The sequence below is a fragment of the Onychomys torridus genome, chromosome 7, assembly GCF_903995425.1.
Source record: "Onychomys torridus chromosome 7, mOncTor1.1, whole genome shotgun sequence".
NCBI lineage: Eukaryota > Metazoa > Chordata > Mammalia > Rodentia > Cricetidae > Onychomys > Onychomys torridus.
In genome coordinates this window covers 97077194-97104167 of record NC_050449.1, presented here as the reverse complement: position 1 = coordinate 97104167, position 26974 = coordinate 97077194, and the positions used below count along the sequence as shown (strand labels likewise).

At 39.4% G+C, this 26974-nt stretch overlaps 1 protein-coding gene across 3 annotated transcripts in view; it reads left to right on the top strand.

Annotated features, from left to right (window-relative positions):
* The window catches only part of Dnajc13 (DnaJ heat shock protein family (Hsp40) member C13), a 116013-nt gene that overhangs the window by 21964 nt on the left and 67075 nt on the right, over nt 1-26974 (top strand). For all 3 annotated transcript variants that reach the window (XR_004945409.1, XM_036192185.1, XM_036192184.1), the window contains exons 3-17: nt 9599-9674; nt 10456-10605; nt 11048-11089; nt 14931-15131; nt 17034-17240; nt 17336-17431; nt 18177-18268; nt 19253-19419; nt 19532-19611; nt 19699-19868; nt 20306-20405; nt 21964-22071; nt 23153-23308; nt 24079-24135; nt 26319-26440. Coding sequence is in view for 2 of the 3 variants with exons in the window: in XM_036192185.1 (XP_036048078.1) it covers nt 9599-9674; nt 10456-10605; nt 11048-11089; nt 14931-15131; nt 17034-17240; nt 17336-17431; nt 18177-18268; nt 19253-19419; nt 19532-19611; nt 19699-19868; nt 20306-20405; nt 21964-22071; nt 23153-23308; nt 24079-24135; nt 26319-26440 (1824 nt within the window). In the remaining variant the exon portion in view is untranslated. The remainder of the gene's footprint in view (nt 1-9598; nt 9675-10455; nt 10606-11047; nt 11090-14930; nt 15132-17033; nt 17241-17335; nt 17432-18176; nt 18269-19252; nt 19420-19531; nt 19612-19698; nt 19869-20305; nt 20406-21963; nt 22072-23152; nt 23309-24078; nt 24136-26318; nt 26441-26974) is intronic.

The following is a 26974-nucleotide window of genomic DNA, read 5'->3' as shown; positions in this document are numbered from 1 at the left end:
TCTGTGCCTTTGTGTTGTTTCCATCATGTCTCACTTCCTGCTGCCTTCTGCTTCTGTGAATATAGGTTTGTTGGTTGTGAGTACTGACTCCTGGGCTGGCAAAGCAGTTTTTCTACTGTGCTTGTTTTTCCCTCCAACTGGGGAAGTCCATGTATAATTTAATTACATGTTTCTTCTGAGAGTAAAAAAGGGAGATTACAGGGAATAAAAGCACTTTTCTTCCATGAAAACAAGATTTCCTCTTTGGCTTAAGCAAGCCACTTCAGACCGGAAGGAAGGTGCAGATGTTCAGCTAAAGCGGAAGTGCAGATCCGCTGTGGAAACTTCAAAGTGATATGCTGTTTTTCTCTTTAGATGGAATTTACAAGTACAGATGCTTATGGGTCACTCCAGTGTTTGTTAGTAGAGCAGATGCTATAAATTTGAGTGGGATTTTAGTTTTCAAACAGGATTTTAAGCACAGCATGTTAGGAAAATTTTCGATTGGTGTGTGAAATTCAGTGAGAGACAGATGCTCACCACATTAGGGACAGTTGTGATGATTAGAGGCAGTGGAGTGAGGGAGGGGTTGAGGAATGTGAAAGCTGGTAATTTTTTATGCTTATGTTCAGGAATAAAAGTTTGATAAGAGAAGAGGTGCCTTTTGCTTTGCTTCTTGGTGTTTCTACACTCCAGCAGTTCTAGTGACCACAGGGCTTGTTTCCCTTGTATCTTAGCTTTGATGCTACAAGCCTCAGCCCCAGATGAGTCCATCCTGATTCTCCTCATGTTCTGGCTGTATAACTCTCTGTAGCTACTACCAGGCACAATGAAATTTGGAAGTATAAATTGGATCACATCTTTTTGGCAATCTTCGTGTACAGAAATTTTGTTCCATCTGATCTGAGAAAGGCTATGGCCATTAATTGTGTCTCAGAACCAAGGCCTTTAAAATGCTCCATTTCATGGGGTGCCCTTATAAGAGAAGAGGGCATCTTGCTGAGTTATTAGGACAGAGGTTGGAGTTTCTCTTTGGGGAGTACAGCTTTTTAATGAGAATGAAGCCCGCTTAGTTTTTTTGTTGTTGTTGTTGTTTTTTTGTTTTTTTTTTTTTTTAACCAGAAACTGAGTATCCTGATAGTATAACCAGATGAAGGACAGATTTGCCCACTCTTTCTATCTATTCTATGTTTTAAGTATTAATGTACTGAAGCAGTCATGATGAGTAAAGGAATATTTAAAACATGGAATTATAATCAGTTTATTTCCCTGGAATTTAAAAATCCTCACCCAATAATTAATATTCATTCCTCTAGCAGAAATACAGCTATAGGACTAGCTAGCAGTCATTGGTTGTTTGCTTATGTGGGAGGGGTTCAAAGCCCTCAGATGCATTCTTCTAATTCTTATATTATGTGGTAAATATATATGTTACCCACATCTTTCAAGTGAAGAGACTCACTTAGTTATCTGAAGGTCCATAGCTGATGAGTAGCCCGTGAAGTATTTGAATGCAGGCAGTGTGACTGCAGAGTTGGTGGGCACAACAGTTATGCTCTGGTGCCTCCTGTAGCAGCAGTGCCTGGTAGGAAGTGGAGGAAATCCTGAATATGTGGAGTTCTGAGTGAATGTGTCTGGTTGATAGGAGCTTTCCATGTCAAGGACCCTAGCCTCAGATCCTTGGAACCAAGTGTGAGTGTTGATGGTATGCAGAAACTGTCCACTATACCTTTCTATCCCCTGAAGTCTTCTCCCCTTCAAAGACAGCTCCTTCCAAGAATAGAAAAACATGTCTCTTTGGTCTAACCTCCCTCCTTGTTTAGCTCTATAATAAGCCCACTTCCTTGTCCAGTTGCATTCATTAACCCCACCTTTCTGTTCAGCTTTGTGTAATAGACACATTGAGCTTTCAGGGTACCAAGGCTTCTCCGTACGAGAGCTCAACCCCGTCCAACTCCTAGCTGTTTGTGTGTCTTTTCTTTATCCCTGCATCACTGCAGTTAGGTCCAAGTCTCTGAGGTCGTACAAGGGCTTTGCAGTGCTCATTGTCAGTCTTCCAACAATGAGGGTCTCTCCAGTTCAACTGTCTTTCATTTTAATGCTAGATGGCCTAACATTTACTTCAAGGAACTGGAGTCTTACTTTTTTTTTTAACTAATGAAATGAAAAAAATCCTAGATTTTGTGAAGATACTAGATAGCCCAAAGCTATCCTAAAATGACTTGAGTGCCCAGTGTGTAGCAGCAAGAACTCATATTGAAAGTCTCACTGGGAGAAGAATTAGATGAGGTCTGTGTGGAGCTGAGAGGTGGAGTTTGGACTGTTTGGAGGAAGTATGTACTAGTTTACTTGTGAGGACCAGTTGTCGGTATCTAGAGAATTGGGAAATTAAGACAGTTACTTTTAGGGAAGATGAGTTAGCTCCCTAGTAGTGGGTAATTTTAATTGCTACCTGTCATATAGTATAATGAAAAGTTATGCTTTATATTATGGGGCTTACTTTCATTGACATAAACTACTTTTTTCTAACTGAATAAGTCTGTTTGGTTGTTTTTGTTTTGTCTTGTTTTGTTTGAGGCCATCGAAAGAATTATTTTAAGCTTTAAAATTAATATACAATGATAGCTCATGTACTGCTTGTGCAGAGATTCGAAGTTGGATCCCAGCATCCTTGATGGGCAGCTCACAATCACCTTTAACTGTAGCTCCAGAGGATTTGATGCCTCCTGTCTCCACACGTGCCAGCACTCACATATACAAACCCACACAGAGACACACATCTATGCACCCAATTAAAAGAGAACTTTCCTTTTTAAAAAAAAAAAAAAGAAGCAGTATATATAGGTTGCAAGACCTCAATCACTTAAGAACCATTATTTTATAAGTAACCTTTATTTTATAAGTAACTGTTTATCATAAGATAGGAAAGTTGGGTTTTCTCTCCTGTAACAAATCTAGATGATGGAAATTTTCTGCAGAGCAATTTGACACTACAGTGATATATATCCTAGTGTTTATGTGATGTCTGTCTGCATTGACATAGCCATGTTTCTAATTATTTGAGTAGGGTAATTACCAGGTCTGAAGTGAACTTCCTTCCTGATGTGACTGAAAAGTCTCTTGCATCTCAGGAGAACTGTTCTTCATTCACTGTCAAGCCATTGAACCCAGCTCAGTGTTAGGCTCTCATCTGTGATGATGCTGGAACAGTTTTGGTCAGACATATGTGCCTTCCCCTATAAAGAAAAAGAGACTACATGTGAAAATCATGACATAAAAGTGGCTTTTGTTTGCTAGGTGGTGGTGATGCATGCCTTTAATTCCAGTACTCAGGAGACCTAGGCAGGCAGTTCTCTGAGTTTGAGGCCAGCGTGTTTCCACAGGGCAAGTTCCAGGACAGCCAGGGCTACACAGAGAAGCCCTGTCTTGAAAACCAAAAGGAAAAAAAGGTTTTGTTTGTGTTTGGTTTGTTTGTTTGGTTGGTTTTTCAAGACAGGGTTTCTCTGTGTAGCCCTGGCTGTCCTGGAACTCGCTCTGTTGACTAGGCTGGCCTCAAACTCAGAGATCTGCCTGCCTCTGCCTCCTCTGAGTGCTGGAATTAAATGGGTGCTCCACAACTACCCAGCTATAAAAGTTATTTTGAAGTTGATAATAGTATTCATGAAGACTAGAAGATTTAAGGATATTACAGCAATTTTTATTTACAGAAATTAAAATTATGCAGAAATATGTTTTATAAAAGCTTTCTCTATTAAACATCTAGGCATATGAGAAACAAAAACTTATTTCTTGGCCATTAGTTTTCTAATATTAAGTAGTATAACTAATAGATAGTAGAAATAGTTTTTAAATAAGTTGCTATGTTACACTAGTCTGTGAATTATGAAAACTAAAATGTCTGTTCCCTTTAGTCATATAGTTGTATGTATATATATTTTTAGTTCCCAAATGAAAAGGAAACAGGTGTCATGGGTCAAGTCAGTAATGAGTATTAATTTTTTCACTTGAGGAAAAAGGTACATATTTTTATATTCCTTTAGATTATGTTTGTCATGAATTTTTCATGGATTCTACTTTGTTTAGTCTCTTTTGTAATTTAATTCCATATGGTTTTTTTCTAATCAGAATTTATTATATTTGAATTACACATACAGTTCAGTTGTATTTATCCATGCTAAGTGATCAGCACCTTCTCATGATTCCTGCCTACCTGACTAGGAAGGGTGTTGATAAATACAGAATCCTGCTGCCACATCAGAAAGACTACACTGATCTCAGTGACAAGAGTTGTATGAGAACAGTGATGACAATATAACAGGAGACAAAGGGATTGAAACCACTGTGACATCCTTTTGTGGACATGGGTGCAAAACCTCTTCTACTAGGTGTTAGCAAACCCACCCCAACAGCACAGTAAAGGCTTTCTTTTCCATAGTGCTTACGTAGGAGACATCTCAAATATGCACAGAGCAGTTAGTGGTGCACCGTGTCCTGAAACTAACACACAGGCCACACAGCCAAATGAAACATCCCTTCACAAAGAAAATGCCAAGCAAATTAGGTACAGAAATAAGAAAGCAGTGCAGTTTATAACAGCTACAATAAATAAATAGGGGTAAATATAACCAAAGCAATAAAAGGTCTCTGCAGTGAAAATTAAACAGAGGAAAGATGTTGAAGTAAGAAGATGACTGTGTACAGAGACAGAGAGACTCTGAACTACTCAAAATGATGACACAAAATGATCTGTGTCAAAATGCCAGCGACACTCTTCACCAAATGAAAAGAAATTCTCAAATCCAAAAATAAAAGGAAAAAAAAAAACTGCAACAAAACCCCAGATTGCTAAAGCCATCCAGTGGGAAAAGAAAGGCAAATTGTACAAAGCTGTAGTAATTGAAGTAGCATGGAGCTGGCATAGAAACAGAACAGTGGAGCAGAATAGAGCCTGGGTGTAAACCTAGTATCTGTAGTGATGTTAAGCATATACATTGAGGAAGGATGGACTTTACAGTTCATGTTACTGGGAAAATTGCATGTACACAATCAGAAAAAGTGAGACTACACCCTCATCTCTCACAAGTTAGAAAAACCAACTCCAAGTGAATTTAAAAACTCAAAACTTTGAGAAGAAAACACAAACACTTTAAGGTATTGGAATGGCTAAGATTTGGGGGAATGGGCAGAAGGGAGTAACAAGACCTCTAAAGCTGGGAAATGGCAACAAAATAAACACATGGTATCAGACTGAAAACCTGCTACAAAACCAAGAGGAAATGGAGAGACAAGCTATGGAATAAGAGAATGTATTTGCAAATTGTATAGCTAACCAGGGGCTAATAATCAGAATATGTAAGGAACTCCAAGAACTGAACAGCTAGAAGTGGGGAACAAAAGTCCTAAGTAGACGTTTGTAAATCCTGACATAGAAATTGCCATACATATGTGAAAAAAAATGTTGTTACTAATATCAGGGAAATGTAAATGAAAACCACAAGGTACCATTTCACTTTAGTAAGAATGACTATCATCAGGAAAACTAAAGATAAGTCCTGGTGATGCTAGATAGAGAAGGTGCCCTTAGACATTGTTGGTAGGGATGTAAATTAGTATAGTTTAAACTGTCAAAGCAGAACTAGTGTAGGATACAGGAATCCCACTAGTGGGTATATAAACAAGAGACAACTCTGAAGAAAATAAACATCTTCACTCTCATGATTATTTTAGAACTATTCACAGGAACCAAGAAGTAGGACATTTTAAGTGCACATCGGCTGACAGATGTATAAAGTGTATTACCTATGCACAATGGAATGCCATTCAGCTATAAAAAGAATGAAATTGTCATTTGTGGCATGAGTGGAATTGAACATCAGAATAAGCCAGGCATAGAAAGGTGGGTACTATGTGGAGCTCGCACAGGTGGAGTCTTAGAAATAGTCCATCTCCCGGCAGTTGAAAATGCTCTGGTACTTACTCTGGTTTAGGAGGGGGAGGAATGAGGGGCACTTAGGAGTAGGACATCAGTGTCAAGCACTTCTGTAGTACACATGAGGCTGCAGAGTTGTAGTGTGATGTTGCATAGTGGCATTGGCATGTTTCAGGATAACAGTGATGTATTTCAAAATAGAAGGATTTTCAATGTTTTCATCATAAAGCAATGATAAATGTTCAAGAAGATAGATATGGATATTCTAGTTTGAGCTTTACACAATGTACACAGTATTGAGATATCATATGACACACAAAAAATAGGAGTAAGTATTGCCATCAGTTACAAACTTAATAGTAGGGGCTTGGTATGATAGGAAAGATGAGAAAAAGAAATGTGTGTGTGTGTGGAGAGAGAGAGAGAGCGAGAGCGCATTTTCTTACTTGATCCTCAAAAAAGCACATAGCAGTTAATTCTTAGGAATTTTTTTTTTTTGTATTGTTATTCTTTTCACTCACAAAATGAAGTCAATACTATAGTCTTAGTGGTTTGTTTTTTTTTCGTGTGTGTGTGTGTGTGTGTGTGTGTGTGTGTGTGTGTGTGTATGCATGCATTTCTTTCTCTCCCTCCCCCCCTTCTCTCTCTCTCTGTGCGTGTGTTCATGTGGAAGCCCAAGGTTGATATCAGAAATCAACCTTCACTGCTCTTTCATCTTGTTCAATGACCAGGGTCTCTCAGTCAAACCCAGAGCAAGCAGTTATCTCCCTAGCCAGCTTGCTCTGCAGACCTTGGTCTTTGTCTTCCAAGGCTGGACTTACAGGCAGGTCACCATCCCCACCCAGCACTGCTTGGGATCCAAACTCCTCAGTGTTCACAGGGCAAGCCCTTGACCACACATGTGCTTGACCATAGCCGCCTCCCTAACCATAGGCGCCTCCCCAGCCCTTCTGGCTTATGAAGATTCTGATTTTTCACTCTCAAAGGTGATTCTAGAAAATAGGATTTGTGAATTTATTTCTGTTGAACATTTAAATTTCATTTTATATTTCAGGTCAAATATCAATTTTAGGAGCCTTGTATTTCTTTTACTTCCCATTAATTGACTAATTCTTTGAAGTTTTTTGACTCGCTATGGAGATTAAGTCCTGCCTACTTCACCAGTCACCCGACCCTTACTTCACCTTAGGGAGGAGTATGTTCTGTTTGAAGAAAATAATTTCATTCTTTAGTTTCTTGTTCTATTTTAGACTTTAAAAATGGGGGCGGGGATAGTATGAATTTTATCCATGATAAAAATTCACATCCTATCATTTTTTTTTTTTTGCCCACTTGGAAATTACTTTGGCATTATATAATATGCTAAGTTGTTTGTTTGTTTTTAATGCCCATCAAGTTCATTTTGTGTTGCTCATATATTCTTGCATTTGTGGTCTTCCATTGAAATGTGCATGATTAACAGGGGCTGTACTCTTAAACTGATTCCCTTTCCCAGCAGCTATTAATTGGCAATAGCTTTTTTGGTCAGGGTAGCACTGTATGCCCATCTCTCCTCTCTATGTTAGGATTTGGTATGGCTTGATCTTACACAGGTTTTGTCTATGTCACAATTGTGAGTTCATATGTGAAGCTGACCTGCTGTGTCTGGAAGATACCAATTCCTTGTAGTCATTCACCACCTTTGGTTCTTGCATTCTCTCCACCCCTATTCCACAATGATCCCCAAGCCTTGGGAGAAGGGGGTTTGATATAGATATTGATGTGTCATTTAGAGCTGAACATCCACACTCTTAGCACTCTAACCAGTTGTGGGTCCTGTGTTGATCACCATCTTCTTGAGATAGAAGCTTCTTTGAGGAGGGTTGAGGGATGCACTAATCTATGGGTATAACAGTAAGTCATTAAAGAAGCAGCTTAATACTATGCCCATCTAGTAGAATAATAGTAGTAGGTTCTTCCTTAGGGGCTATGGCTTGTTTAGTCATAGGTTTTTGGCCTGACAGTGGTACTAGGTGTGGGGTTCATGTTGTGGAGTAGGTCTTAAATCCAATTAGAAAGTAGTTGGTTACACCCATGACTATTGTACCACTCTTGTGCCAGTGGATGTTTCTTGCTGGGCCAGTCATCACTGTTGCTCCCACAGTTCATAGCTGGGTAAGGTTGAGGATTACTTTTCTCCTTTGAAAGTATGCATGGCACCTGCAAACACTATGAAGGCTAGCCAGTAGGAGGAATGAAGCTTCCAACTCAGTGCCAGCTTGGTATTTCCATGTTCTGTGGCTCAAGTATGTGGTGTCTTCACAATGGGCTATCACTGTCAGGTTCTGGAGGGTAGCCAAGAGCATTGGCAAAGACCCCCCCCCCCCAAATATTATAGCCTATTATCAGTGCAGTTGGCTACTTTGTCTTTAATGGAAGCATGATGTGTTCCTCTTGAGTCTAGTAGTAGCTTTTGGTTAATATACTGTACATCTTTTTAGTATATTGGTTAAAAGCAGAAAAGCTTAGAGGTCTGGAAAGTATTTGATTTACTTAGTGTTCATTTTTATCATTAAAATACCACTGCATACAAGTCTTTCAAGTTACCAGTCATGAATAGTTTTTTTTTTTTTCAAACTGAAATTTGTTTCTCTGAAATGAACCATCTTCCTTGATTTTAAGAAGTGACTTGGTTATTATTCATGCTTACCTTAAGAACAGACCAGTGCCTGGGTTTTCCTTGTTTAGTTGCTAGGTTCAGTATCCTTCAAAGAATTAAGATGCTGCCCTCACTCTTGTCTGCAGATTTTAAAGCATAGGTGTGGCCAGTTTCTTCACTCTGGAGACTGCTGAGTCTGCTGTTTTGGATATTGTCATTCTTCACAGCTTTCTGAAGTTCTGTGCAGTGATTGTTCTTAATTTTGAAATTTATCTGCATAGACTATTACAGAGAATAATTTTTTTCTTAATTCTGTATGGTAGTGAATTTTTTTATTCCTAGTTTTTTTCTTACATTTTCTTATTCTAGCTAATGTTTTGATCATTTTAATGTTTCATATCTAAAGAGCTGTCTTTATTTTTAAATATTTTTCTAGTTAAATTTCTAATTTTGTCATCAGTATGAGCTCCTCTTATCAGAATTACTGATAATTTAAGTGATTTTTCCTGTTTGGGTATGTTACTTTCAGTAAAGGCAATAAAATGGGAAGTGAAAAATTGCCTGCCTGTGATGCAAGCTCCCTATGTATTTAAAGTTGCAGCCCAAATACACAACAGGTAGTTGCTTACATAGGAAGTAACGTCCCTCTGTGCTGTAGTGAGCGGCTGCAGCCATAGCTTTCCTTCCTCTATTGCCGTTTTGATGGAAGGATACTTTTATCATGTACAGTGTCTTGTTAAAAGACAAATGTCCTATTTGGAATTCTTTCAGCATCCTTGGCTGGTGCCTTACCAGCTTAATTTGTGTTAACATCATTGCATTTGTGCAGAGGTCATATTTTCTATGCAGGAATATTAATAATTCCAACTAAAATAAAATAAATGATGGGTGGATTTTAATTCTGGAAACAGTTTAAGACATTAAAATCACCATTGATCAGCCGATACATATCTATTTATTGAAATGTTCATTTTTTGTTAGTATCATGTATTTTCCTAAAAAAAAAAAAAATTGTTGTTTAAAACTAAATGTAAGCTTGTTTTTCCTTGTAGGTATAAGCGGGTCTTTTCAGTTGGAACTCATGCAGTTACTACATATAATCCTAATACCTTAGAAGTAACAAATCAGGTAATTATGTTAGAAGCTATTAGGGGTTTATATGAACCTTTAAAAGCCAATATTACAGCCCATTTTACCTGCTGAAATCAACACTTCAGGAGAGAAATGTCAGTCTGAAGATACGTGTTTGCATATGCTTTGTGTTGAGGACTAGAAGTAAAGAAAGGTGTGTGTGTGTGTGTGTGTGTGTGTGTGTGTGTGTGTGTACACGCACGCACACACGCACATGCTGTCTAGGCTCTCAAAGGAATGGCTTTTTATATGTGTTACTACTGTTTCTAGCCATCTCATATATAAAATTAGTCCATTTCTAAAATTGTTACTATTATTCAGGCCTATTACTTACGTCACATGTAGCTGTTCACAGACTTGCCAAAGAACTAGAATGATTTGTTTGTAAAGGAAGACTAACTGAAAATAGATACATAAACATGCTTAAAGATATTTCAGCTTCTTCTAATTCTAAGTTAGGCATGTTTTTTATGTCTTTCTTAATGAGTACAATTGTGAAATGTTATTCCCTAATTTTTTTCGCTTACTTAAATTGCTTTATATTGATAGCATTAAAATCACAATACCGTTTTGTTGTTGGTGGTGTCTCTAATGATTAAAAACCTTTAGGAGAACTTGAGTTGTGGAATTGCTATAGGCACTGCTCCTCACTCCTCAACCTCCCATATTTATAAAATATTGTTCTTTTAAGCAGTGAATATGAAATGAAAGAAATGAAAACAAACCTTGCATCTGATATCTTAGAGCAGAAGTTAAAGGCTTCCTTTCTTTTTGCCAGTGGCCTTATGGAGACATTTGCAGCATTAGCCCTGTTGGAAAAGGACAAGGAACAGAGTTCAACCTCACATTTCGTAAAGGCAGTGGGAAAAAGTCAGAAACGTTGAAGTTTTCGACAGAGCACAGAACAGAGCTGCTTACGGAAGCTTTGGTGAGAAGACCCATGTCACAAACTAGGTCTCCCTCTACTTCTGGAAGTGAAGTGGTTACATTTAGTCCTGAGTTCTAACCATGTGCCCACTCTGCTCTCTGACCCTATGCCCATTCCTTTGCTTTTTATTAACCTTTAACTTGACACTGAAACTATCTTTTCCATTCAAACAAACAAGAAAAAACAAAACAAAACTTGGAAATCATTTGTATTTAATAGTGTGTTAGTCTTTTGAATGTATATGTAAGATTAAGAAAGCATTGTATGTTTAATCTATTTTGCTTATCAGTAAAGCCCCACAGTCTTGATTAACTATCAAGTTGATTAAACTATAATTTTCTTAACATAGGTTAGCATCATAATTACTGAGTTGTGGCTTTTGCCTGTTTGGGGTGGGAAGGGCTGACTCACAAGTCTTCCTTACCTGTGTTTTCTCTTACAGAGATTTAGAACTGACTTTGCAGAGGGAAAAATCACAGGAAGGGTAAGATTTGACATTTATCAGTGTGCATACATGATTAAATGTTGCCTTCATTGTAGAAGTCATTCCATAACCTATGTGTTCCTATTACAGTAAAACCCAAAGGAAACACAACTTTAATGCCTCTTAACAACATGAGAAAGAGATGAGTTGTAGTTTAACGGGAAACTCAAATATGAAGAAATAGATTTCAGACTTATTTTTGTCAGATTAGAAAAAGAAAATCACCCACTAAAAAACCAGAGCATTAAAAATGGTGTAGGGGCTAGAGAGCCAGCTCAGCAGTTGAGAGTTGCCTGTTGCTCTCACAGAGGACCTGGGTTTGGTTCCTAGCACCCACATAGCAGCTTGCAACCAACTGAAACTCCAGTTCCAAGTTCCAAGGGCTCCAATACCTGATTCTGACCTCTGCCAGTACTAGGTGCACACGTGGTGCACAGGCTCACATGCAGCCAAGACGCTCAGTTACACAGAAAATAAACCTCCAAGCATTCAGCCATTCAGGTGCTCTTCCAGCGCTCCACACAGTGACACCAATCCTCACCACGCTGCAGCAGCATTGTTAGAACTGGTAGCAGCAGTTTGGTGTATGGAAGGTCTGAGGTCTGGGAGGTTCGGTACAGTCTTTCTGCATGCCCTCGAATTGGGTCTGCCTTGTACTGAGTGAAATCCAGCATGGTGCTAGCAGCTTTGGGGACAGTCATGCTGCTTAGAGTCCTGATGTTTCCAGCCAGGTCTCTCTAGCCTGTCACCACAGAACTTAAATTAAACCAGAGACTTCGGAGAGAAGGGATGAGGACTTTTGGTTTTTCTCATGAAATATTTAAATTCTTAACCATGAATGGGTTTTACCTTTATTTGCACTTTTTATTTTCCTAGTACTAGAAAATAAACCTAACCTTTCTCCACATTGAACTGCACCTGACTCCTCAGTTTCTAAAGTTTGAAACAGGGTCTAAGTAAGATGCTCACAGATGGCCTTGACCTCCCTCAGTAGCCCAGGCAGATGATCTCTGGTCTCAGCCTTCCAGGTAATGAGGATTACAGGTCTGCATCACTGCCTGGCTGTTTCTACTTTCCTAATAAGGAAAATAGAACCTTCTCTTCTAGCACTGGTGGGAACCACTATCTCTGCTGGAAGTGGATTCTGATGTGCTGACAGAATCGGCCCTCTCCTGTTAAACTAGTTCTTTCTGTGGGCATTTTTCTGTTGGCTTAAGCTTCCAGAGCTTCAGTGCTAGCGTTTGGCTGGTCACCCAGGAGACATTTCAAATATTTTCATGTCAGCTGACGAGCTGCTTGTTTATTGTCATGGAGGAACTTCTGTCGCGTTTCTGTAAATCACAACTTGGTGTGCATATCCTAATTTTCTCAGGTGAATTTTCTGTGTCTCTTTGGATGACAGCTGCTTCTGGAACTGGTCTATAATCTCCCCTTTGTATCAGTTAGCTCCAGTCACTTACTACCTGTCAAACTTAGGTAGATACAGTATAACTAGAGGGTGTGACACTTGTACGTCTCCAGAATAAGATGGGGCTCCACTTGAAATGCTGGGCTAAGCAGTGATTACCTAAGTTGAATTTGGTCATGAGCCTACTGTCCCCTTTGCTATACTCTAAATTATGGTCTTTCAAAGTCCTGTATGCATTGCCTCAACAATAGTTCTTAGAGATAGTGATATATTTCCATCAGCAGCTGCTATCAGTTGAGAGAAATGGAGACTGTCCTGTAGAGTGAGTTTGGGTGTGTTAGCAAGCATAATTAGAAAGCACCATTGTGCTGGGAAGATGTTTCAGGGGATAAAGTACTTGCTGTGAGAGCCTGAGGACCTGAGTTCAGAACCCCTTTCCCCAATGCATGAAGAGCCAGGCCAGGTGTATGCTTGTAATTCCAGCACTGAGAGGTAGAGACAAAGGGCTTCCTGCAGGTCACTGAGCAGCCCATCTAGTCAGTCAGTAAGCTCCAGGTTCACAGAGAGACCCTGTCACAATAAGGTAGACAGACAGAAAGACAGCCAGTGTTGACCTTTGACCTCCACATGCACCTACCCATGAATACATCCTCCGTAGGAAAAGGTAAACACCACATATTTGGTGCTCTCTCAAAGCCCTTTTTGCTGGAGAGGTATGGCACTCACCTGCCCTTTTGTCAACCAGTATCAGTCCCCTGACTATCTTCCTGAGTGATACAGATCCTTTTATCTTTTCTGCAGAATTCTTTTTATGGACCTGTTCTGTGTGTGAAGCTATAGAAGTGTGCTGAGGGCACAGGTGTGAGCTGTCCTGTGCTGCTGTTGAGTTGTTGGTGGATGTCAATGAAGTGGTTATGACGGCAGTGCCCTACTCTTTGCTGAACACCTGCAGGAGAATTTCTCTCAGTATCAAAAATAGTGTTCTTGAGCAGCCAACCCGTTCTTTTCTACTTAAGAATGGTGCAGTGCATTCTTCATACAGATGGATAGAAAACTCTGGTGTCGGAGTGTAGAGGAGATATTCATTTCATAGCGCGCACCTTGTTATCCCTTTCTCTGTCTCCTGCTTCATTTAACTTACAATTATTTTCTTCTGTGCCACATCATTTTGTTTAGTGACCTTCATTAAACATTTTCTGAAGAATAAAACTAGAAGTGGGAAAAGAACCACAAAAACAAATTTTGTTGAACAATGTCTGAACATATGTGCTGATTAAATAATAAAATATAAAAAGAAAAAACTGAATAATAAAAGGATATTGATCATGCTGATCATCGGATGCGCAGCTACTCTAATTTGCAAGGGATCGCAGCACCCCAGGGCACTTGTCTCACTCTTGTGATGAGAACTCTAAGATAACCTTTCAGTGGTGTGGTTATAAGAAATTAAAGAAGTCATGCCACTGATAAGATTTTAGCTTCAGAATTTTTTGGATGTAAATGAATTGTATGTTAATGTAACTGGGCCAACACGTGTGTAATACTGTGACTTCCCCAGAAATTCAACGTAAACAAAAGTCAAAATCTTTCTCCTTAGAAAACTCACTCAGAATACGGTTGGTTCTTTTTCTGTTTAAGGTCTCCTTTTGGATGTGGCTGTATGTTATATGATTTTAGGGTCTCCTTTTTGGCATGGTTGTATGTTATGTGATTTCAGGGTCACTTTTTGGGTGTGACTGTTATGTGTGATTTTTAGGATCTGCTTTTGGGGCATGGCTGTATGTTATGTGTGATTTTTAGGGTCTCCTTTGTGTGTAGCTGCATGTTATGTGTAATTGTAGGGTTCCTTTTGGGCATGGCTGTATGTCATGTGTGATTTTAAGGTCTTCTTTTGGGGCGAGCTTTATTCTGTGTGTGGTTTGTAGGTTGTTTTTTTGTTGTTGTTTGTTTTGTTTTTGGTTTTTTTTTTTTTTTTGCTGTAACTTTTGAAACAGGATCTGGCTGGGTTGTTTCTGCTGCCCTGGAACTCCTGGGCCCACGCAGTTCTCCTGCCTCATCCTCTGAGTTGCCGAGACTGTAGCACATCCTTTTGCCAGCTGGATTTCCTTTTCTTTCCTCTTTCCACTTAGTGATATAGATATATAAGGTAGTTTAAAAATCTTTCACAACATAGTGTAAACTTAGGTCTTGGCTAATTAAGAAAGAATGTAATGTCTTCAGTGTATGAACATTCTTAATGAAATAAGCACTCCTATCCTTCCCCAACCTGCTAGCTAAAATTAACAACCTCAATTTTATGGATAAAATTAAATGGATAGTAGCTGTTCAAACTACTTGGATTTGGGTTTTCAGTCTTTTCAGCAGTGACTACATAGTCAGTGTCACTTTGTTCTATGGCATGCTTAATTGTCAGTACTGCTGTGCTCTCTCTAGAGATATAACTGCTATAAGCACCACTGGAGTGATACAAGGAAACCTGTGATTCTGGAAGTAACTCCTGGAGGCTTTGACCAAATAAATCCTGTAACCAACAGAGTGCTATGTTCCTATGATTATAGGAATATTGAAGGCTTCGTAGATCTTTCTGATTATCAAGGAGGATTTTGTATACTTTATGGAGGATTTAGTAGATTGGTAAGTAGTGTTTGTAAAAAGACATTTATTTCAAAGGGATGTAACTGGAGTCTGGGAATGTAACTCAGTTGAAGTACTTGGACCTAAAATGGTTCAAAAGTAATAGCTGGGAATGGCAGTCCATATATCCAGCACTGGAGAAACAGGCAGGCTGGGTCTTGGGAGTTAGTCAGTCTATACTACTTGGTGAATTCCTGGGGTGGGCGGGGCGGGGGGGGGGGGGGAGAAGTGGACAGTGCTTAAGGAGCATCATCTCTTTTGTTGTCCTTTGGCCTCCACACAAACTTAAACACACATGGCTTATAGAACAATTTGAAGAAAATACTGTTTGCAAACTTCTTGTATAACTTACATATCTTCTTGGAGGAAGTGTGGTATCAAGAGTCTGGCAGACTGTGGTGTCAGAGATACCTAAGGTTGAATCTGTTTTCTATCTCTAAAGTGAGGAGAATGACATGAATATTATATGGAATACGTATATGCTTTTATGTATGTGTATGTGTGTGCGTGCACTCATATGCATTGCTTAGTAGCAATCTGTAAATGGTACTGTAGTTTCTATTAGCATCATGTCATGCCTGAACGTTTCTAAGCTTTCCTTGAGAAATGTAATTTAGAAATCTCTTAGTTATAGGTAATTAATTCTGTCCTCTGTTGAGCCGTTTGTAATAATAACATGTATTGTCACTAGAAGTCTGAGGCCTGCAGCATGATTTTTGTGGTGTAGTTGTGAGATACTAAGAAACTGGGAGATATCAGACACTGCTTAGAGTACTGGAATTCTGTTTGTTAGTCAGTAATGGAAGCTGTTTTGTTTGGATAGGACCATCTTTGTAAATTATTGTCTTCTTTAATAAAACTGAAGTCTGCAACCTCACATGTAAGCACTAGTGTCTCTCCAATTAGAGGCCTTACTGCATATTTCCTTAACAGTGTTAGTTCCTGTAGCCATCTTAGTGGCCAGGAAACACTGTCCCAAAATTTAGTGTTCTTTGGATAAAATACCATCCCCAAGATAGCAGAGCAAAGGCAGTACCAGATTACTGAGATATGTAAGAGGGTAGATGGTAGCAAAGGGAAAGCAAAGAGAACAGTGGACATGCAAATAATCAATTGATAACATGCAGTGTGCTGTCAGCCCTTTTCTGTCTCAAACTTTCTGTGTTTGATGGGTATCATACTGGTTTCCCTGATCTAGGAACAGGGTAGATATTTTGTTAGATCTGAATATAGACACAAGACATGAAAGCCCAAAGGAAAAAGAATGTTTCCCCTCATTTTAAAGTAACAAATTCTCCTGCCCAAAGGCTGCCTCTGCCCTAGACTGCAGACATTTGCTATGATTGACTTCATGGTGGGAAATGTGCTTAATACAGTCATGTGACAACATAACTGTCACAGTCACTTAGCTAGACCATGTGGTGGAGCAATAAGGTGAAACTGTTGGGACATTCCTTTTATTGCCTTGACAGTTGGTTTGTAGCAACAATGTTCAATAAAGATAAGCATTCAAATATTTAACATAATTTTGCAAGAAAATCACTGTCTAAAACAGTTCAGTTCAGAGATGCCTTGATTGAAACAGGGACAGTTCCCACCTACCTTCCTAGGCTTGAACTTTTCCCTGGAAGGTGGCAAGCTGTTTGGTACAAATGGCAATAACCAGACACTGAGAAGTTGTGGGGTATTTTCTATTGGTTGAGTTGGCTTAAGGCTTTGTATTGCAGACTGTGTTTTAATTTAGTATTTGTTTTTACTACAATACACTGCTTATTTACTCCAGTAAGTTCTGTTGCCTTTTTCTTAGAATCATTACATTAATCTTTTCCATGTGTGTTGAGTAAATATGGTCCCTGTTTTAGTTTTTTGAATCCTGACTTAGAAATTTCAAAATCCGTGCAGCATTTATTTGCATCAGAGCAAAGAGAAGAGATCATCAAAAGTGCAATAGAACACGCTGGCAACTACATAGGGATCTCACTTCGGATCAGGAAGGAACCTTTAGAATTTGAGCAATATTTGAATCTTCGCTTTGGAAAATACAGCACTGATGAGTCTATCACATCATTGGCAGAGTTTGTGGTCCAAAAAATATCTCCTCGACATTCGGTAAGAGATGTGTGTTGAACATAAAAAATTTGTTTGGGAGTTTTGACAGCTTTCTTTAATAACTTTTAAATATATTTCCATTTTACTGTTTGAAGGAACCTGTGAAAAGAGTTCTAGCAGTCACAGAAACATGTTTAGTAGAACGAGATCCAGCAACCTATAACATTGCAACCTTGAAGCCCTTGGGGGAAGTGAGTAAGCCTTCTTCGCTTAAATGGGCCAGCTTCGTACTGATAAAGTTGATTAAATTTCTATATTAATGTATTTATTCACTCCTAAGGGATGAGAAACAGGCTGCCGTGGTGGCTCACTTGGGAGGTTGGGAGCACTTGAAAGGCTAAAGCAGGAAGGTCAGGAGTTCAAGGCCAGCTTCAGCTACATAGCAAGTTCAAGGCCAGCCTGGTCTATATGAGCCCCTGTCTTAGAAATCAACAATAGAAGTGAATGGGAAACAGGCATTATCTGTATTTGTTTATTTATTAAACTTTGTATTTATTAGTTTTAGGACAATGTAGATCATAGACATTACCTTCCAAATATACAAAGAATGAACTTTTATTTCCACAGTTGCATATGAAATTTGAATGAAACTTGAAAACAATTCTTAAATTCTGACATTATAGGCAGGTTAAATTTTTTGTTTGTTTGTTTGTTTGTTTGTGTGTTTGTTTTTTTCGAGACAGAGTTTCTCTGTGTAGCTTTGCGCCTTTCCTGGAACTCACTCTGTAGCCCAGGCTGGCCTCAAACCCACAGAGATCCACCTGGCTCTGCCTCCCGAGTGCTGGGATTAAAGGTGTGCACAAACCACCACCTGGCACAGGTTACATTTTTTTAATATTGACTCTAGAAGAAAAAAAATGATACCCAGTTTTTACAATTAGAGCTAAATGTTTAGAGGTTTTGGTAAACTTTTTGTTTTAATTTTGTTTTTCTTAGGTATTTGCATTGGTTTGTGACTCAGAAAACCCACAACTTTTTACCATTGAATTTATAAAAGGGCAAGTTCGGAAATACTCCTCAACAGAAAGGTAGGGGTTTGTGTGTACATGTGTATCTATTTTTTAATTCATAATTTTGTGATCATGGTATATGCAGAGCAAAGAAATTGGTCAGCGAGGGATAGGAAACAACAGTTATAATTTAGAAATTTGAAATTATTTAATTTGGAAAAAGGTATTGCTGCATATTTTAAATGACCTCAGTTAACCTGGTCTGTGTTTGTATGCGTATCCAGAAGCTAACCTAATCTTGGTGAGACTTGTCTCATTGGTGATTCTGGGTACTGACACATTGACCATCTTAACTGTCACACACAGCCACAAAAGCACTTACATTCAAAGTAACGTTTCAGAATTGCCAAAAACTAGATATACTGTATATATCATGAGTTTGAGTCAGTACCCAGAATGTTGTGTATCCACACAGTGGATGGCTCGTCAGCAGTACAGACCCTGTACATGCAGCAACTTGGGTGAACCTTGAAAACAAATGATGAACAATATAAGCAAGACACTCCAGACTCGTGTTGTATGGTTCTACTTTGTTGACTTTTCCTTAAAAATCAAAAGTAGATGTAGCACATCGGTGATCGGGTCTTTGGAAATAGACACAAAGAAACTTTTTGTGGTGGTCAAAATGTATAAAAACTGGATTGTGATGATTGTCCAACTGTTTTAATTTATACAAAATTGTGAAAGATTTTAATGAAGTAAATTTTGTGATTTGAATGTTAGGCCCAAGGAAAGCTGTTAAAGATAGATAATCTTTAGACAGAAAAACCAAGAAACATGAAAGCCAGGGTGCAATCTACCTGATACCAGGTCATACAGCAGCAGTGTGGTGAAAGCCTGCTTTGACTGTGCCAGTCCATGCTGAACTCTGCAGTTCATGCTGCCCACTGAACCCCAGTACATCCCCTAGCACATTACCTACAGAAAGGCCTGTGTTGCCTTCGGGACCCAGAATCCCCTTAAGTATCAAACCTAAAGCTTTTTACTTTTACCTTTGCTTAGAGATTCCTTGTTAGCAAGTTTGCTGGATGGAGTAAGAGCTTCTGGTAACAGAGATGTTTGTGTTAAGATGACACCGACCCACAAAGGTCAGCGATGGGGGTTACTCAGCATGCCTATAGACGAGGAAGTTGAGAGCCTTCACCTCAGATTTCTAGCTGCACCTCCTAGTAAGTACTTGCTTTAATGTAATTGCATCTCCACCCAGCAACATGACAGTCATTTAAAAACTGGGAATGCAAAGCTTTAAACCCTCCCTTGAACCTTCTCATCTCTTTGTAGATGGCAACTTCGCAGATGCTGTCTTCAGGTTCAATGCTAACATTTCCTACAGCGGAGTTCTGCATGCGGTAACACAGGATGTAAGATACGTCGTATTGTACTCTTCTTCATTGTATCTGACTTTGGCTATGGAAACGCTACTCATCACTTACTCTTTCATTACTTAGGGTCTCTTCTCAGAAAACAAGGAAAAGCTAATCAATAATGCCATAACAGCATTGTTGTCCCAAGAAGGAGATGTTGTTGCTTCAAATGCAGAACTTGAGAGCCAATTCCAAGCCGTGAGGAGGCTTGTAGCCTCCAAAGCTGGTTTTCTGGCCTTCACTCAGCTTCCAAAGTAAGTTAGCCAGAGTGGGACAGTGCTTGCTGCTTCATGTCCAGGGCCCCGGGTTTGGTCTCTGTGACTAACAATTCATGTTGTATTTTGAACCACTTAAAATAGGAAATGCTGAGTAATTTATTTATTTATGTTGGCTAAATCTAGTAACTTATATATAGTGATTTGGTACTTTTTATCCGTGAGCAACAAAAAGGGAAGGTAGATGGAGCTGATATTAGATACTGGCCCCATATTTTAGTAATATCACTGACTTTTGTGTCAATGAATTTGAGTAATTAGTTGCCTTTTCATTAACACTAAAAAAGTTTCCTTTTCAAGTAAATAAGTTTAGGAAAGTGTATCCCAGAGGTGGGATTCAGAACATGCAACTGATGCCATGCCTCTGTGAAAACTTAGGACGACCTGTAATTTAATAATAATAAATATTCTGGAAGGTTTCGGGAACGCTTGGGAGTGAAGGTCGTGAAAGCACTCAAGAGAAGCCACAGTGGTGTCGTCCACGCGGCTGTTGATGTGCTCTGTGCCCTCATGTGTGTAAGTATCCCCTCCAGTTGACTGGGGGTTCCTTTCCATAAATCATCCACAGTTGTGCATTTCCTACATTGTTCTCATGGCCATTTGTTTATTCAGTTAACATGTTAGCATGTTGTATGTACTAACGGGTGTTGTGTGTGCTAGAAATAAAACTGTTAGGAAACAGTCCTTCTTTCCAAATTGCTAGCAGGCTAGTCAGGTAGACTCACCTATGTAATGTGAAACAAAGGCCATGGCACCACAAGGGTGCAGCACTTAGACCCTATGTGAGGTGTGAAATGGAGGCCATGGCACCACTGAGGAGCAGCATTTAGCAGTTTTTGGTGGTCAGGAAAAGGATTCTCAGTGTTTCTCAGATGCCACATTTGACCAGAATTTTAAAACTTGTGTAGGGATCTATCAGTTCTGGGTAGGCTTTGCCTGGCATAGAAGATGGCATGTCCAAAGGCATGCATGAGAAACAGCAGACACTACAGTTAATGATTTTAAGTGTGTGTGGAATGGGCAAAGGTGAGTAATTCAAACTTGAAGGTAGAGGTATATGCAGAGATGGTCATTGAAAAGCCTTCTCTGTCAGAACAAAGAATGGGATTTATACTTTTATAATGATAACTGAAAGGTTTTTCAGCGAGAGCAGTCACAAGACTAGGTTTGGCTTTCAGAAAACCCACTCTGGTAGAACATGGAAGAGAGAAAAAATTAGAGGCTGGTAGACCTAATGGTCGTGTTAAGAAGGAGATGTTGAGCTCAGGTAATGACAGTGGCTGAAGTTGCCTCAAGGACAGCTGTGGAGTGCTGCCAATTTTTGATGTATCTCGGGTTTGTGCACTGCAGAGCTGGATAGGAGATCTTAGTGATAAAGGACAAACATACATAATCACTGCATAACACCTTGTGTTTATTCCCAAGTGAATTAAAGTTTATTGTCTTAACTATTCCAAATAATCCTCCTAAAGAATTAAACTATTACATCAAACAAAAGTAGTGTGAAACAGGCCGAGTGCTCATTGGTGTTGGAATTGGCTGTGTGCATGGCTGGCTGGGGTTAGTCCTGGAAGCCCCATTTATTTCACAGCCGAGTCACCCGCCTTACCTTTCCCAAGCCTCTGTTAGGTCAGGGTCCGAACCCTGCTTCTGACCAGCATGTAGGCACTCAGTCAAAGGACAGTCACCTTGAGAAAAAGGTTTGCCACTTCACTAATTCTAGCACTTGCTTTTCAATTCTAAGTTTCATCATTTCAAATTTAAACTATAAAATTCTTGAGGTGGGGAATTGTTTTCCTTTTGGTGAGAAGGCCTGTGACTGAGAAAGGACATTGCTTGTGCAGTAAATATATAGAAAGCATGTTTGGCTACTTGTCAGGGGTTATCAGGTCTAATCAGGCACTAGAGAAACACAATTCTGCCTGCTTCTCATCACGAGTTTCCTTTCTGCTGGGTGACTTAAAGGCTATAGTTTTTAATTGCTTCCGTGTGGGGCGAATGCTGTCTGTAATTGCCTTTTCTGTGCCACCAGCACAGGACACTGCTTCTGAATCTCACTCTTTTTAATCAATAGCCCATGCATGATGACTATGACTTAAGACAAGAGCAGCTAAACAAAGCTTCTCTTCTCTCTTCAAAGAAGTTTCTGGAAAACTTGTTGGAGAAATTTAATTCCCATGTGGTAAGTTGTAATTAAACTTTTCTTCATGGGAAATGCCATACAGAGATGTTCTAGAAGTGCAATATGAATTTGTTTTGTCACAAAGCTCACCCCTCAATGGTCACATTTCATCTTCATCACCAGTGACAAAATACTCCTGCATTTTATTAGCTAATATTGCAATTGGAGATTGCTAATTTTTATTATTAGCTAATACAACAAACAGAGGATACCAACAATGCCTTCACACTTTTATAATGATATATCAAAATTTTTTCTTCCTTTAAAAAAATGCCATGAAATAAATTGTTCTAAAAATAAGTCTTCCTTAACTGACTACCAGTCCCTCAGGCACTGGACATCTTAGAGGACAGAAATTCTGTGAACGCAAACACATTGCCATAGTTTCACAAGTATTAGATTGCTTTTTAAAAAAATTTTAATTAATGTGTGTAGGTGTTTTGCATGCCTGTATGTCTGTGCCACATGGGTGCAGTGCCTGTGGCGGTCAGACGAGGTCATCAGATCCCCTGGGACTGGAGTTAAATGTAGTTATGAGCCTAGCCGTCATGTGGGATGTGAGCGTTGGCGACTGAACTCAGGTTGCCTGGAAGCACAACAAATGTTGTTAACTGCACACCTTTAATCCCAGGACTCGGGAGGTAGAGGCAGGTGGATCTCTGGTCTACAGAGCTTGTTCCAGGACGGCCAAGACTATACAGAGAAACCCTGTCTTGAGCCCTCCCCCCCAAAAAAAGTTAACTGCTGAGTCAGTTCCCAAGCCTTTCTCTTTTTTTTTTCTTTTCCCCACTCAGTTACAGATTAACGTTAGTTAGAACGCATCCTTGAGAAGTGCGGGTTATTCTCTTAAGGGTTGACTGGATTTGAATTGTTTCTTTTGAAGATGACAGTCAAGGGATTTGCTATATTAGCTAATGAACAAGTACTTAACTGTCATCAAAATTGAATCCGTTGACAAATTCAAGTTAGTGGTTATGTCTGAGGCCCGGAACTCAGAGAAAGGGCTATGTCACTCCTCGTTGTTGTGTAGCAGCTGGAGCTGCCTGTGTCTGTTCCTAAGCAATGTGCTGCTTTCTTCCAGGATCATGGGACTGGTGCCCTAGTAATTAGTTCACTCTTGGACTTCCTTACCTTTGCCCTCTGTGCTCCATATAGTGAGACGACCGAAGGGCAGCAGTTTGATATGCTCTTAGAGATGGTAGCCTCCAATGGAAGAACCCTCTTTAAGCTCTTTCAGGTGAGCTTGTCGAATGACTGCACTTGACTGAATGACTACATGAAGACTTGTGGCTGTCCCACCCTTTGCAGTGCAGATCAGGGCCATGCCTGTGCTGTGTACCAGGCAAGCACTCTGCTACTAAGCTCTCCCCACAGCTGGATCAGAGTGTTAAATCATGTGTGTGTGCTTCCATTGTGACAGTACAGCCTGCACATCACTGTGTCAGAGATTATTAACCTGCAGCTTTCTTGGTGTTTCATGTAGAGCTCTCCTCATGCTGTTGACTGCTGTTGTGTATACTTTTAGGTGTAGTGAAAAGCTTCCCTCTTTTGGGGTGGGGAGGGTAGGCTTAAAGTTCCCTTTCTTTTCAAATGTCCAAATAATCAAATGAGTTTTAGCAGTATTGTTTATAAGCACTGGGAAGCATTTATTATTTCATCTGATGCTGTACTGTCTGTTGTATTTATACATGTGTGTTTACATATATACTTGTGATTTTAGTATTGTTAGTGCTTGATGGATCATTCAAACTCAGGTAATTATAGTATATATTGTTAGCCATGCAGGTGTTGTCTGTTTCCTGCCTACGTAAACCAACTTGTTAAATATTAGCCTCTGATCTGACTTTGAGATGTAGCTTTTTCTAATTGGTTTTCCCAGTGTGTTGCTTTTCCTAGGTTTATAGCTTATTACCTTGCACAAATTGTGTGTGTTCCTTAGGTGTAACAGGTAAATGTGTCAGAATGAAGTTCTTTTATTCACTGATGGTTTCCCCTTCATTTTTAAAGCATCCTTCCATGGCAATTATAAAGGGAGCTGGATTGGTTATGAAGGCAATAATAGAGGTGAGAGAATAATTTTGAAATCTTATTAAAGTTCCTGGAATGTTGGTGATTCTTTTAATTGAAGTTGACAACATTGCCATTCGATCTTTGATGGGAAACTTTCAGTTCCCTAGATAACAAGTAGTTTTAGATTTTTATTCAGAATTTGAGCGTAGAGCTCACACGGAAAATGTATGTATACTGGCATCTCCAGATACTGTGCTCACACCTTGCTTATTTGCTGTGACATAAAGTCCACTTTCTTCCCTGTCTGTTTCATTGATGTTGGTGGGTGCTTTGAGTTTGAGGTACTGAGACCGCGGGGATCTGCTGTGGAAGCGTCAATGGGAAAAGGATGTCACTGCCTGACAGCAGAAGTCCCTCCTGTGCTTGCTAAGCTGTAGGCATCAGGACTCACTGTAGCCACGAGATGCTGCTTCTGCAGGCTCAGTGCTTTTGCCTCCTGCTCTTTAAAAGATAAAGCCATAGGCTGAAGAGATGCCTGAGTAGTTAAGAGCACTGATTGCTCTTACAGAGGAGTCTGGTTCAGTTCCCAGTATCAAAATGGCGGCTCACAGCAGTCTTTCATTTCAGTTCCTGGGGATCTGTTGCCCTCTTCTGGCTTCTGTGGGCAACGCATGCATGTGGTGCACAGATAAAAACAGGCAAAAACACCTATCCACATAAAATTAAATCTTTACATTTCTGAAAGATAAAACCATAGTTACTAAATAGCAGGTGCATTCTGTGATGTTTATAGTGACATCGATCTAAGTGGCTTTTGAATTCCTGTATTTTATGTCATACTAGCAGTTCAGATAAAATGTAAGATTCTGTTTACAAAACTTGACTGTTGTGATGCATGAAAAGCAAAGAATTAGTTTGCCCTTAAGTAGTTATATGAAAAGAAAAAAAAGTTTTTTAAGGATGTAGATGTCAAACTGGTTAGAGCATCAAAGTTTGCTTTTGCTTCTGTTGTGTGTGGTGTGGTGTGTGTGTGTGTGTGTGTGTGTGTGTGTGTGTGTGTGTGTATACTGCTGAAGTCTGATTTTCCCTCTCTAGCTTATAGGTTCTAAAAATGGATACCACATCCTTCACTTTTGCAGAGCGTATGGCAGCCAGGCACAGTTAGAACCCTGATATCAGTCTTCTCTTGACACTGTTCTTCTAGCATTTTGCCATTCCTATAATGGAGGCAAGCATTCATTCTTTATAAACAAGGCCCTGACCTTGGGCTTCACAGACAAATTTATTATCACATTAGATTTATAGCCAGTGATTAGAGCTCATGTTTCTGAAAGATATAATTGGTACACAATCGTGGCAAGTAACTCAAACAATACATAAACCTTGAAGAAAAAGTTGTGATATTCAGGAAAAAAACACAAGTAACATAAAAATAACCTGTTTTTATCACTGAGAAATACATTAGCATTTTGGTGAACTTATCTTCAGATTGCATACTATTCAAAATGATGCATGTGGCCCAGGTATGTGGCGCACACCTTTAATCCCAGCACTCTGGAGACAGAAACATATCAATCTTTGAGTTGAGGGTCAATCTGGTCTACGTATCGAGGTCTAAGTCACCAAGGCTATGTACTGAGACCCTGCCTTTCGGATAAAACAAAACAAAGTCATGTGCATGCGCATGGTGCTGGGTTCCAGATATGCATTTGTCTTTTGTGTTACGTACTTTACTTTCTCACATACACAAGCATCTTAAGTATCACATTGATCTTTGGAGCCAAAATTCTTTGATTATCTTCAGTATCTAATAGTCCTGATGTGTTACTGTTGCCTAAAAGAGTCTGTAGAATTGGAATAATGAGGTGCCCCTACATCACACTGTCCTTTAATAACAAAAGTAAGCCTGACTTGAATGTGTCTTTGATAGGAATTACTATTCTCCCTTTGCCACTTGTCCCTGTTATTAGCTGATAAATACTCAAGAAATCATCCTACTTTTAATATTAAATTCAGCAAAGCATAATTCATAAGGTAAATTTAGCTGGAAACCAAACTTCATTCCAAAGACATAATATTAGCTGCAGTGTTGGGGGGGGGGTAACTAGACATTGCTTTTATTTTATTTTGTTGTATACTGCCTGATTCTTTGTGTAAAGCTGCAGGGCTGGTTTTATAAAGCTGAAAGAGTTTGTTCTAGATAGCTTTTTAGGGACCATCTTTCCCTTTTTCCAAAGGAAGGTGACAAAGAGATTGCCACTAAGATGCAGGAGCTTGCCCTAAGCGAAGGCGCCTTACCCCGACACTTGCACACTGCGATGTTTACAATCAGTTCAGATCAGCGCATGCTTACAAACAGGTAAGTTGTTTAATACCCGTAAATTAACTTTCGATTTAGATCACATTTCAACATTGTGTAAACAAAGAGCATTAGGATCATACACGTGTTCCAGGAAGGTTTATGCTGGAATGACTATTGTCCCTCCCTGTTCATGGATAATTTGGGATAGGATTAGGGTGGGGAGGATCTGGTTCCTTTTTCCATTATCTTGTCAGTGCTGGGACTGGAGCCTAGAGAAGGCTATCTAGAAGCTTGTGAATCCTCAGCAGGAGCCCAGGCTGTTGCTTCCTGTGACTGTGACTACATCACATAGCCCCACATGGGAAGCTTTCAGAGTTAATTTTTTAAGAAAATTTGGTCAGTTAGGTACTCGACTTTATAAAGAAAGAAAAGAGAAAGGGAAGGATCTTAAACATATTTCCACCCTGTTAGGCTTTTTACAGATCTTTGGTCATCCATCTTTCCTCCACTGGTCACTTAAGTAAAAAGAAACATAAATTGCCTTATTTACTCCTGACTGCGTGAGTTCCACCATTTTAACTCAGGCTTCTG